The sequence below is a fragment of the Sapajus apella genome, unplaced genomic scaffold (assembly GCF_009761245.1).
Source record: "Sapajus apella isolate SASKATOON/1434 unplaced genomic scaffold, GSC_monkey_1.0 scaffold26, whole genome shotgun sequence".
In the NCBI taxonomy this organism is placed as follows: domain Eukaryota; kingdom Metazoa; phylum Chordata; class Mammalia; order Primates; family Cebidae; genus Sapajus; species Sapajus apella.
The window spans coordinates 10,914,451-10,928,346 of NW_022436966.1; the positions used below are offsets into that span (position 1 = coordinate 10,914,451).

At 37.3% G+C, this 13,896-nt stretch overlaps 1 protein-coding gene and 1 long non-coding RNA gene across 4 annotated transcripts in view; one reads left to right on the top strand and one right to left on the bottom strand.

Moving 5' to 3' along the window:
• Positions 1 to 13,896, bottom strand: part of LOC116560561 — a 77,116-nt gene that overhangs the window by 34,628 nt on the left and 28,592 nt on the right. For all 3 annotated transcript variants that reach the window (XR_004273021.1, XR_004273020.1, XR_004273022.1), the window contains exon 2: positions 6,322 to 6,383. This is a non-coding gene — a long non-coding RNA (uncharacterized LOC116560561). The remainder of the gene's footprint in view (positions 1 to 6,321; positions 6,384 to 13,896) is intronic.
• TMEM17 (transmembrane protein 17) lies at positions 783 to 6,919 on the top strand. The gene is made up of 4 exons (XM_032292004.1): positions 783 to 1,272; positions 4,862 to 4,965; positions 5,110 to 5,223; positions 6,158 to 6,919. The coding sequence occupies exons 1-4, from the start codon at positions 1,173 to 1,175 to the stop codon at positions 6,434 to 6,436; spliced, it is 597 nt and encodes a 198-aa protein (XP_032147895.1). The 5' UTR covers positions 783 to 1,172; the 3' UTR covers positions 6,437 to 6,919.

A 13,896-nucleotide genomic window follows, 5' to 3' on the forward strand; every position in this document is an offset into this window, starting at 1 on the left:
AATTACAGTATCCCCAGAAACTCACTCATCCTATTCAAAATCAGTAATTACACTTCCTCAAAAAAAACATTTGGTTTAAAAAAAAAAAAAAAAAAGCAAAACTCTCCTTTGTTAGAATTCAGGAAAGGTCAGTTAGGAGTAGTGAAGGAGTTTAGTGACTGAAAGGGAATAGGAAGAGGGAGTTTCTGGGGATACTGTAACATTGTTTCTTGAACAGGGTGCTGGTTACACATGTAGATTCAGTTTGTGTATGTATGTATATTACACTTAGTTTTTTTTAGTAATATATCTTTATTACTAAAAAAGTATACAGTTTTTCTGTATGTATATTACACTTAGTTTTTTTTAAAGTAATATATCTTATTTGAGAGAAAGCTAGAAAATACAGACATGTTTAACAATTTTTAAATCACCCACAATCCCACTAGCCAGTGATAACTATTGTTAACATTTTAGATTTTTTCCATTTTTTTTCAAGCCAGTGTGCACACGCTCCCTCTTCTCCTCCACCCATATTTACACACATAAATTTTGCTAAATTAGGTTCATTCTCATTTAGTTTTATTTCTGTTTTTTAAATTTTCACATAAACTATATCATTCAACATTCTTTGCCAGCATTTTACAAGCAGCTGAAACATACTCCATTGAATGCACGTGCTCCAGTACATTAAATCAGTTGCCCATTGCTGCATTTTCTAATAATCAGTCACAGTATCTCTCTCTCACACACACGCACACACGTACACCTCTAGACATTCTTTAAGCTCTGCATTCGTTCTCTATTTCCTTCCAGCAAGGTTGCACCGATTTACAGTTCCACTAGCAAGATGTGAGGGCTCCTTGCATCGCAGTCCAACCCCAGCCCATTTCTTAGTATAGGTTTGTTTTTAGGATGATCGGGCTCAAAGCAGGAATAAGGGATCTGCCGTTTTGGACACGGCCAAGGCACGCAGCTCGCGGGGCCTGGAACTCGCCCTGGGCTGGCCGGTGCCTTCCAGGGGCGCAGGCTCCCGACGAGACCCAGCCTAGCCGGGCAGCCCAGAGCGCTCCCGGGTGCCGCCGCCCCCGCCCCCACCCCGCCCCGCCCGGTTGCCGTGGGAACCACGGAGCGCGACTGCGCCCGCAGACCAGCCTGTGTCTAAGGGGGGCAAGGGATAGTGAGGCCCAGGCATGGAGCTGCCGGATCCGGTACGCCAGCGGCTGGGAAACTTCAGCCGGGCCGTGTTCAGTGACTCCAATCGGACCGGGCCGGAGTACAATGAGGGTCCCGGTGAGTGGACGAGGCCCGGCGCACGGGGTGTGGCCCGCCGACGGCTTGGCGTGGGTTTTGGAGCGTCCAGAATTTGCCCAGACCTAAAATGGCGATGTTGCCTTCAGCCAGTTCTCCGCGGTGCTAGCCAGCGCCTTGGAGGAGGGGCCGGGTCGGGCGGGGAGCTGAGGCGCGGGCGGCCTATGGGCCTATGACCCAGGGCCGGGCCTGGTCTGCGCGTGCTGCAGCCCAGCCTGTTCCTTACGATCGAGGCAGCCGAGGTGGGGCCAACCTCTGTGCAGGCGAGGCCCATCATTGTTCCAGAGAAACCCCAAAAATAAAAAGATAAAAGCCGGTTTGCTGCACAGGCTGGTCCCGTGCGCACCAGGAGGGCGAAAGCCCAAGTTGCTTTTTCTCTGCTTCGCCCGCCCAGGCTTTTCTGTGCAGGATGGAGGGAAGCAGCCCAAGCAATCCCACCTCCCCTGTCCCCACCCCCATCCCAGGAAACACATTTGCCCTTTCTCTTTTCCTAGCAGAACAAGTATGTTCCTCTGCAAGGCCATTTGCTGGTAGAAGAAATTTTAAAACAACAACAACAACAAAATTTTTAATGAGTCCTTTTAAACCACCATTCACTCTCAACTGGCAAGTGCCATACTAGCCGTGTGTTCAACAAAACTCACCCCTTCCCTGCCTTCTCCTCCTCCCCTATATGTAACTCTTACCATAAGGTAACAAAATACCACGATGCCTCCGCATCCTTCAACCTGATGACAAGTGATAGATAACGCAATTTCCTCCAAAACAGTTTCCTTCTCCTACATCATAATGGTAGACAACACACTGTCAACCAAACCTTTGTGGTTTTCATCGTTCAGCTCTGCTGGGAAATAGAAACCTTTTCCTCTGCTTGGTTTTAGCGAATTTTAAAAAGGGACAGAGAAAAGTAAAGTCAGTTTCCATAGCTGCATTTTGTCACCTTGATCACTTGCCTGTTCCCCAAACGTAGGCCTCTATCATTTAGGATGTACAGAGAAAAACGTGAAAAAATTAAGTTTTGATGTTTCTGGTTCCAAGGATGAGGCTTAATGAGCACTAACGTCTGATAATACAAGGTAAAAACAGACGTTTTCTGAAAAGGGCCAGATAGTAAATATTTTGGACTTTGTAGGCCATATGGTCTCCACAGCAGCCATTGATAATAGTTATTGAATAGGCATGGCTGTGTTCCAATAAAACTTTATGAACACTGAAATTTGTATTTCATATGGCTTTCACGTGTGAAAAAAGTATTACTTTTATTAACCATTTAAATATATGAAAAAACATTTTTAGCTCCTCGACTGTACAAAAACAGACAGCTGGCCAGTAGTTTATCTATCCTTGATTTATATTGTATATTGTAATTTAAATTCCATTTACAGAACTCAACTTGAACTTTTGCAAAATTTAGTAAATGTATGTCTTATGCTTTTAAGTTTCATTTACATATTAACTTGATTTTCATTTCCATGATTAAAACTTTGATCTGCTGAAATAGGGACATAGCATAACCTTTAAGATGTTAACACACAATACTTCTAACATAAAAACCATTCTTTGCAAAATTTGACTACAGTTTCTTCTCAAAGGTACTGAAATGTTCAGCTTGCCCAATTTATTATTCTTTCCCACATTTTCTTCTTTGTGGATCTGATTATTTGTGCTGTAATAACAAGTTCATATCATTACCATGTCCACAGCATTGTGCTGTTGCTATGAAAAAGATCCTAGGCTGGTGAGTTGTCCTCAAATTTAACAGATTTTTTTTTTTTTTTTTTTTTGAGATCGAGTCGTGCTCTGTCGCCCAGGCTGGAGTGCAGTGGCCAGGTCTCAGCTCATTGCAACCTCCGCCTCCCTCACTCAAGCAATTCTCCTACCTCAGCCTCTCGAGTAGCTAGGACTACAGACACGTGCCACCGTGCCCAGCTAATTTTTGTATTTTTACAAAATTACCCCCGTAAAGACAGGGTTTCACCATGTTGGTCAGCATGGTCTCATCTCTTGAATTCGTGATCTGCCCACCTCAGCCTCCCAAAATGCTGGGATTACAGGCATGAGCCACCGCGCCCGGCCAAATTTAACAGATTTTTAAGAGTTCACTCCTTTACCAGTGGTAATTTACTAAATGGATGTAAGCAAAAGTAGATCATAATAATCAGGCATATTCTTGGAGCTAAAGGAAACTATTTTGCTTTGAGAGACCATGATTATTTCTTGTATTTTAAAATTATTAAATGACAGATAAAAACACTCAGCTATGGAGACAAGGAAAAAATAATATTTTAAAGAAATTTATTTTAGAGCCTTTAAAATGTTACGTGTAGAGCAACTAATTTCAGTATATGTATCTGCTCTTAAGAATTTAGTTAAACTTAGGATGTATTGTATAGGGCTCAATTTTAAAAGTCAAATTCTTTATTTAAGACCCTTCTCTCACAAAAAAGCACAAAGTGTTATGGAATAAACCTTAGGTAAATGGAACTCATGTATCACAAATGGCTATACTAGTAATGTCCTTATGACAGTATGCTTTCATTAATTCATTCTTACTGCTTATGTTGCTTATGTGTATTTCATATTCACTGTGTATAAAGCAAGACGCTAGATTCTGAGGTTCTCAAATTAGGGTAATACATGGTCTGTGCTTGCAGTGAGCCTGTAGATAAGTAGAAGAGAAAAAGGAAAGGGGACTAATATTTGTTGTCTGCCTACTAAGTGTGCCAGGCACAGTGCTAGGATGAAATAATGTATATTGGCTCTAATTCTCACAAGCAGCCTGTGAGGAAGCTTTAATTTCACTGTTTTACAGATGAAGAAATAGAAGCTCAAAGAGGTTAAATAATTTATATCAAATCTGACAACCAGGGTCACAGAAATTTGGAGAGCTCGAGTTTGCTTGAGCTCTGAAGCCCATGATCTGTTCAGTACACCAGACTGTTTTTTGGGGAGGGGAGTGTGGTTCTTTGCTAGCACTTCTTATAGACAGTTTAGAGTGATAAATACCTAAAGGGGAAAAGAGATTTCTGCTGAGGTGGAGGAACTGATGAAGGAAATATTGATGGAAAGATGACATTGAATTGGACTTTAAAGAATGGCTAAGAGTAGGGTATGCTGAAAAGAGCGATGTGTCTAATTATAACCTTGGCAATCTGTTTTTGTATGAGATTAGTTTATATGTGAGAGATTCATTTTTTTAATTTTATGCATTAATTTTATATGCTCTTTACATAGAATTCTACAAAGGAGGCAATGATAATGATCTGTTGAATAGGATTTATATTGATATTCCACATTAAATCTATACCAGTAGTATATGCAAAAAAGTCAGGAGACTGTAATGGTAAAATGGTAAAATACTTGAAAAGCATGAAATGTACCCCCAAATAGCCAATATTTGATCTAAATGGTATTAGGATGAATATTCCTTTTACTGTCAATGATTACAAATAGGCTTAAAATTTGGAGTTTTACTGAGCCAATATTATAGTTATTAACTCTAGGGAACAGGATCTATATATAGGGCGTAGACCAGGATTCATAATTTGTTCCTTTTCTATCCCTTCTATAGAAAATGAAATGGTCTCCAGTTTGGCATTGCAGATGTCACTTTATTTTAATACCTACTATTTCCCACTGTGGTGGGTGAGCAGCATTATGATGCTTCACGTGAAGGTAAATCTAAGCTTTAATACTTTTGCTGCCCTGATGTTGTTAGAGTGTCAATAAAATTAAAGTTCTTAATAATTTTTTTCTATCTCAGATTAATGTTACTATATGTGAAATTTTACAAACACGTTTTGGCTTTTCTTTTTTTAGTACTCAATCTTGCCTGATTACTACAAATTCATTGTGATCACTGTTATCATCCTAATAACCTTAATTGAAGCCATCCGCTTGTATCTGGGCTACATGGGTAACCTACAGGAGAAGGTAAGCTCTTTTTTCCTCTCAGTGATAGATATAAATGAAATCAGTTTTCATAACAAGTAAAAGGCAGTGAGGTATGGCAGAAAGAGCACAGGCCTGAATTTAAGGGCTGACTCCAGCTTTAACACTTCTGTTACTGTGGTCTGTTTGCTTAATCTCTTGAGCCCTGGTTTCCTCATATATAAAATGGGAAAAATAATATTTACTTCACAGGTTGGTTGTGATTAAGTGAAATGATTTATATGAAGTATATGAATGTAGTAAACACTTAAAATTGATATTTTCCCTCATCAGTCTTGAAAATACATGGTCACTTAAACATATGTATCTGGATCCTGAATAAGAAAATGGGGTAAATTATAAATTCATTTCCTATGCCAGGCCCATGTTTTCTGCATCATCATGCTGCCTAAGTATTTATGGTTACCAGAGTATAGGGGTAATGCCTAAAGATTCCTGTGGTTTTCTAGGCCCTTCATAATAAGGCCCCACCCAGCCTGTCTTACTATAGGTTTTGTTGTTTTCTCACCCAGGCGTCCATTCCAGGCTGATGTATTGATCCCCAGTCATGCTAGTTTCACATGTTTGCTTACTTACCTTTTTGCCTCTTCCTCCTTCTCCACAACTTTAAAAGCCTACATTCCTGAGGTCTTTCACCTACCCTAATCACTGTCTTATTTCTTATAGCATTTAGTCTGTACTTCTGAATATTGCACTTAATTGTTTACTAACATGCAGTATTCTAGGATTGTTTTATATAAATTAGTTTTCTCATCTAGATTGTAAGTTCTCTGAGGACACGAACCATGTCATCCTTCTTTGGAATTACCCACAGAGCCCATCATGCAGGTTCACAGTAGTGATAAGTACTTGTTTATCTATATAAACAAACCTGTATTTTACTGATTTTTGTTACTCTTGATGTGTGTCATTACAGGTTCCTGAGTTGGCTGGCTTTTGGCTTTTGAGCCTTCTATTGCAGTTGCCTTTAATTCTTTTCTTGCTCTTTAATGAAGGCCTAACAAATCTGCCCTTGGAAAAAGCAGTACATATCATCTTCACTCTCTTCCTTGCTTTCCAAGTTGTTGTAGCATTTCTTACCTTGAGAAAAATGGTCAATCAGTTGGCAGTTCGTTTTCACCTCCAAGACTTTGACCGGCTCTCTGCAAACAGAGGAGACATGAGAAGGATGAGGTCATGTATAGAAGAGATCTGACCCAGTGTTGTTGAGTGAAAATCTGACAGATCATTCTAGAAGACTGTAAGAGCTAGGAAAATATCAACGATCTAACAATGAGAAAAGGGAAAAAGCAAGTGTTTTGAATTATATACGCTCTCACTCAGAAATTCCAAGGTTGAGGACAATGATGAAACTTTGTACAGTATATGAAACAGTGTATTAACCCTAAAACCTAGATGTTGTCCACCTGATGCCAAATTTCTTAATTTTTTGGATGTTGTCTTTTTTAGGAGTATAGAAATCTACGTATTGGTGGTTGTCATTTGCCTGCCTTCCTGTAATATTTCTGGTTAAAATCTGTAACTAGAGATGTGTACATTTCTTTAAAACTTGTTGGTTGGCCGGGCGCCGTGGCTCACACATGTAATCTCAACACTTTGAGAGGCCAAGACAGGCAGATCACGAGGTCAGGAGTTTAAGACCACCCTGGTTAACACAGTGAAACCTTATCTCTACTAAAAATACAAAACTTAGCCGGCAGCGGTGGCACACGCATGTAGTCCCAGCTACTTGGGAGACTGAGCAGAAGAATCTCTTCAATGTGGGAGGCAGTGGTTGCAGTGAGCCGAGACTGTGCAAATGCACTCTAGCCTGGGCAACAGAGTGAGACTCCATCAAAAAAAAAAACAAAAACAAACTTTTTGGTTATCCATGTCTTAGTTGCACGTCTGACCATGTTTCTTGACGTGGAAATGCCAGCCAGTGTTCCTGTGTATTTGACTATATTTATAAACCAAGAGACCAAATTTTTATGTCTGCTAGGGTTAAATTCTAACCCTAATATTAGCTGTCATACTGAGATTAAGAAGAAAACAGGTGGATTGCCATGGTATTTAGGAAATATTTTTGTCATAAAATTATAACTTTCATAAGACCATATTCAGTGTTTGTAATGGTGGTATACAAAATGCTTTTATAATAAATTATTAAATATTTAAGTTAAAGTATCAGCAACAAATCATCCTTGTCTTGTGCAATTCTTTTGGGCTATAGATTTGTTTTTTGTTTTTTTATTACTGAGTTGCAAGGGAAGGAAGAAAAACAAATCCTAGAGAGCTTTCTATGTAGTGGACACTGTAGTGGGCACTTTAACTTAGTGCTCGTGATTTCATCTACTAGGTTACCGTTCACCAAAGAACCGCTTCATACCCATTAAATTCACATGAGGCTTGATTTGGAAACCAGAGCACCTCTTAATACATATGAGAGCTAAGATGGCCAAAGGGACTATACTCATGATCCAAAATGAGTATGCTCCCTTGCTAATTGGAGAAATCTATTTTAGGAGATTGGGTTAAGAACAAAGTTGCTTGGGTGTGTCTGAACACATATTTAAGTGACTTGGATTGTCTTAAAGGATTTGATATTTCATTACAGGTTTTCTTTTTTTTCTATAGGGAAATGGGCCTTTATAAGTAATGTATTTTACCGAGGGACAGTTGTAGCTACATTAAAAACTGCCCTTTTCAATTTTCTTTTTTTATAATTCGTGCTTATCTTAGGATTTCCGGGTTTTGCTTTATTCATTCTTGTTTTGCTGAACTTCAAAAAATGTCTTCACTTCCCACTCATTCTTGATTTTTCCTGACTGAACTATGCTAATTTTATTATTTCTGCTCTTTAGGATTATATATAAAGTTCAGCCAAATATTTCTCCCTCCATCCAGTGGCTGATTAATCTTTCTCATACCAAAGTAGTCACTAGTTATACTCTTAATAATTTGGAATTTAAAATAGAATTCTGTTTGAATAGTTTTCTAAAACATATATGTTTGCATTTGTTTCCCAGATGGGACTAGGTAGATGATTCTATAAGATAATATAAAATTAAATCTACAAAGCAGATAAATTAGGGCATGATGGAGACTTTTCTATTTCAAGATTGTTTCCAGAGTTTTATTTTAAATAGCAGAACTTCTGGCACATTTAAACTTTAAGAGATTAATAACAAAATGTCAGTCATAATCATAAAAAATGTTTTAAACTAAAAAATTGAGAAAACGGATTTATCAAAATTTTCAAGTAATTTTGCTGTAATAAACATATTGCCTAAAATGCAGATATAGTAACAGTGGGGGGAAAAAAAGATAGAAAATTGAGACCATGACCAAGTCATTTGTTTGTTTTTCATGTGAACAATAAAACCATGATTTTTTTGTGTTAGGCTGAACGAATATTTTCCATTGGAATATACCTGGTTCCCTATATAAGTATATGAAAATCAGGGTAGAGATGATATTTACATGTCAGCACATTTGGGGGGTTAGGCAGTCTTTATTTTAATTTTATTTGAATATGTTTAGCCATCCTTAATTTATGTTATATCCTTCTCTCTAAGGATTTTCAACACTGTTCTGAAAATTTTTAATTAAAATGTTGAACTTCACAAATGTTTTGTCCTTTACATATTTTTTCTTCCAGAGGCTTTTTCTCATCAGAGACAAGATAGGCATAAATTTCTGTAAATCAAAATTATTTTTATTTTTTATTTTTTATTTATTTTCTTTTTGAGACAGAGTTTTGCCCAGGCTAGAGTGCAGTGGTGCAATCTCAGCTCACTGCAACCTCTGCCTCCCGGGTTCAAGTGATTCTCCTGCTTCAGGCTCCCGAGTAGCTGGGATTACAGGCACCTGCCACCACACCTGGCTAATTTTTTTTTTTTTTTTGTATTTTTAATAGAGACAGGGTTTCACCCTGTTGGCCAGGCTGGTTTTGAATTCCTGACCTCAAGTGATCCACCCACCTCAGCCTCCCAAAGTGCTGCGATTACATATAGGCATAAGCCACCACACCAGGCCTAAATCCAAATTATTTTAAAACATCGAAACTTATTAATTTAACATACACTTGAATGACTAGTATATGTAAGGAATAGTCAAAGGTTCATAGACAAGACATGCTCCTGGTTCTCAGGGATATGATGTGGGAGGTAAAACATTTGTACAACCTTAAGACAAAGTAAAAAACCGTAACTTTATCAGGGAAGTGCACTTGAATGAGTTTCTACCTACTAAGTACCTGACAAGTAACAGGCCCTTGGCTTCCAGTGCATCTTCCATCTGTGTTCCTAGCACTTAGTATCCCAGGATTAAGCACATTAGTCCTACATCAACACCATTTAGCATTCACCGTGCTCCACATTGTCTGAGGGAGGTAGATGGTATTCAGGTTAAATGAATACACACTCAATCCCACTTGCCTGTGCAAACAAGAAGTTCACTGTCTGGTAGAAAAGGCAGATAAGCAAATCTGGCAGAAAAGGCAGATAAGCTATAAGTGATAGCACAGTGTGATGGGGCCCTGTAGGATTACAGAGAAGAGACATCTAAATGACGAAATCTGGAAAGCCTTCCCAAAGAAAGTGACACTTGAGATTTGAAGAATGAGTAGGTATTAAATTCAATGTTAAGAAACAAAAAATAGTGACTGTGAGTTCTGTTTCAACTACTATAACTAGTTTGTTGAGGCTAGTGGAAAGTGTGCATGAGAAGAAATCGTGCAGAATAAGGCAGAGAAGCTTGGAAGGTGCTAGCAAGCCTGTCTACAGCTTTGAATATATTCTGACTCCCTGAATAAACAGTGGAGTATCACAAACAGAATTAGGTTTCAGAAAGACCTCTTTGAAGACAATGTGAAAAATGGATTGAAAGTGTTGGACCAGAGGCAGAGATACCAAGAGGAATGTAATTAAGTAACTTAGGAATGGATAAAGTCAGTGGCAATAAAATAAACTTGAATAGAACCTACTATAGCGTTTTAAAGATAATTTCGTATTTTAAAACAGATATTAGGAGAGTTTTTTTTCTAATTTGTCTTTTCAGAGATTACCTATAATGGTTAACTAAATTATATATTCACTGCCTTTCTTATCTCCTATCTGCCCCACACCCACAGTTATTATTTTTTATTGTTTTTTAGAGACAGGGTCTTGCTCTGTCACCCAGGCTGGAGTGCAGTGGCACAATCATAGCTCACTGCAGCCTCCAACTCCTGGGCACAAGTGATCTCACCTCAGCCATCCAAGTAGCTAGGACTACAGGCACGTGCCACCATGCCCGGCTAATTTTTAAAAAATTTGTAGAGCTGAGGTCTCACTATGTTGCCTAGGCTGGTCTTGAACTCCTGGCCTCAAGCGATCCTCCTGCCTCAGCCTCCGAAGGTGCTGGGATTACAGAGGTGAACCACCACACCCAGCCATTAGATTATTATTAGACTTAAATAGAGCTCTATCTGAAATAATCTAAGTTTTATTTGACATAACCTAATTAATGATTCTTTACTTGAATTACGTTTAGAGTTTTTAAAAACTCAAAAGGAACAGAATCACGAGATTCTGAGAGTAAAGAAAAATCGTCTATAATTCTACCACCTTAAAATAACAACTATTAGCAAATGTCATGTTTCTTTGACATTTTTACTTTGCAAATAGTTTTTTAAAAGAAACAATTGTGATCATAGGCACTTATAATTGTGCACCCTGCTTTTCTGAAAACCTTGGATGTATTTGCCTATGTTTCTACATAGTTACAAAGTCATCATCTTAAATGATTGTGTGTTATTTGATCAAGTAGATGGACCGTAATTTATTTAACTTCTCTCCTATCATTAGATGTTTCTGTTATTTACTTTTTCTTTTATATATAACATTGTAATGAACATCTCATGCATATAGCTTTTTTCATATCTTAGACAATTCCTTTTAATTAATAAGCCAGATTTTTGGAAGTGAAATTGCTGGGTCATAGAGTATGAACGTTTTTAAGGCCAAAATACCAAATTATATCCACTTTCTACCATTTACCACTTACAATTCTAAAAATAGTACAATGAAAATTCTGACAAGGACAGATTTGTGGACTTTAGTTACCCATTTGTCTTTGTATTTCTGAGTAGCTACCGCAGGAACACTGAGTCTTGTGAGAAAGGAAAAAAAAAAAATCTGAAAGCTATGAAAGGAGAACTGCAAAGAATAAAAAAAAAAGAAAAAGATTTTTGAATTAAGGGAAAACTGATAAGGGATGGGAAAAGGATTAGGCAAGCTGGTCGCAGTCAGCAACAGACAGTGAGATGTGACACAATAAAAACTGGGTCATTGAGTTGGGACAGCCCTAGGACATAAAAAGACTGAAATGAAGTAAAGCTCTGGATTACTTTGTTCTTGAATATTGAATTTTTTCAGAAGCATGGAGCATGAAATATTATAGTGATAAGCCAAGATTGGAAACATAGCCAAGAAAAAGAGGTCTTTAAGGGATTGTTTAAAATGTGCTGAAGGAATAATTTGGTTGGGTCTTAAACGGCTCAAAAAGTAAATTGACATAAAGCTTTTGCATAGCAAAATAGGCATGGAGGCAGAAAGCAAAGCGGCAAACAGAAGAGTTTACCGTGTAAATTGGTTAGCATGTAATATGTTAGATTTTGGTCATAGAAAAGATTTATCACAAGACTTAACTGCTGTATTTTGTAAGTGTAATTAACACGAACTTGTTATTGGTATATATCTTTATTCTAGTTTTAAGAGACTGTTAATTTGGGGGTTTTAAATAAAAAAAAAAAAACTAAATAGTTGAGACCATTCTAAGAATCATTCTAAAAATCTCTTTTCGCCAGTGTTTAAGCACTTAAAAATATTCAGTCCCTAGAAAAATGTGTTTAAATATAAGTTTAACCTCAACATTTAAATGTATTCTGAAAGATTTACATTTTTCTGAAAGTGAGGCTAGGCATCAGTGTGTAATCATCTTAACCAAAGTCAAGAAAGGCTGGAACCCCTGAAAACAAGATACAAATCACAGGACAGCATAGAACATATATTCTATGAAAAGCCAAAGACATTTGGAAATTTATCTTATCAACACGCTTTATGTAAACATATTCCACAGCTGAACATCCTTGTCTGAAAAGAGCTTTTTAATCTAGTAAGGTGTACAATCACATTGCATATATTGTTCCACAGCCCTAAGTGTTTAGCACTCAGCTACATTAAAAATGTAGACTTTTAAAAACAATAATCAACGAAGGATGGCTTTGTCTTTAATTTTTCAGAACTCTAATAGCACTATATTTGGCTTGTAGAAAAGTGGTATTATTGATTCATTTTTAAAGATTTTTAGTTCCTGATCTTGAGTTATTTATATTCTAATTCAAAACACAATAGAGACACTGCTCAATATTAGAGCATAAAAGAGAAGAATATTTGATATTAAAGTTATATGCACATTTAAAAATTATTTTTAAATGTTTGATTCATTAATACCTAGAAATACTAAAATGACCATTAGAGAAAGTAGAAGTTTTAGGACTTTGCTTCAATAGTTTTCCTAAGAAGAATGAGAGATTTTTAAGAATCAAAATTTTTGCTATCCTAAAAACCATTGCTCCCTATGGTCAATAAGGCCTTGCTAAAGAAGGCTGGAGATTTAAATATTGGTTGTTGAGTACTTTACAAAGCAGAGCAGCAAAAGACATGCTCTGTAGTTTTAGTACGCTATGTTTTTTTGTTCTGCAAAGTAAACAATTTAGTTAGCTACAATATGTTATCTACTATGCTTTGACACTCCAGGATGAAAAAGATAAATAAGATTAAGTCCTTGCCCTTCCAGCCATCTAGCAGAGGAAACAAATTTAAGGTAACCACAATTCCTTATGATAATATTGTAATACAGCTACGTAAAAGATGAAACTAGGTGATTAATCCTGCCTAGAAGGTCAGATAGGCTTTCAACAGATGGAACAGCATGGGCAAAGGTATAAACATTTGAAAATATAAGGCCTGAAACAGAACCAAAAGTAGTTGTACGTCATTAAAATATAAGGTGTGTAGAAGAGAAGGAGTTGAGATGAGCTGAAAAGACTGGCGTCAGGAAGTTATCAGTCTTTTAAATAATAGATTATTATAAAGAGTTTAGACTTTATGCTGTAGGCGATGAATGGTCTATCTATATTTAAACAGCATTATAAGTCATTGTTGCCACGTTTGAAAATCATAGCTGAGAGGGAGAGCTAATTTGATAGATGATACAGTCACATTTCAAAAGAATCTCCTAGCAGGCTAAAATGCTAGACCCAAATACATTTTACACACACACACACACACACACAGCCTCCTCCAATATGTACTTTTCAAAAAGTCAGTTCACTAGTACATAACTTCTGTGCTATTTTTCAAGGAAAAACATCTGGGTGGTCTTAGGAGATGATAAGCATATGTTAATAGAAATATAATGACCAGATCACAGAGGGTAGCAATCTCACTGTACTCTTTCATGTTGTGGTAGTAATGTCTCCTCAACTTTACCATAGCAGCCCTATGATTTTATTTATCAAGAAATCTGAAACCAAATCTAATCATGACGCTACTCTCCTGAAAATTGGTCAAGGCTCTCATTTCCAGGCTGGGCATGGTGGCTCATGCCTGTAATCTTAGCACTTTGCAA

Coding starts and splice junctions, on each gene's coding strand:
- TMEM17 (XM_032292004.1), top strand. CDS start 1,173: ATGGAGCTGCCGGATCCGGTACGCCAGCGGCTGGGAAACTTCAGCCGG. Junction 1,273..4,861: donor GGAGTACAATGAGGGTCCCG/GTGAGTGGACGA, acceptor TCCCTTCTATAG/AAAATGAAATGGTCTCCAGT. Junction 4,966..5,109: donor TTATGATGCTTCACGTGAAG/GTAAATCTAAGC, acceptor TTCTTTTTTTAG/TACTCAATCTTGCCTGATTA.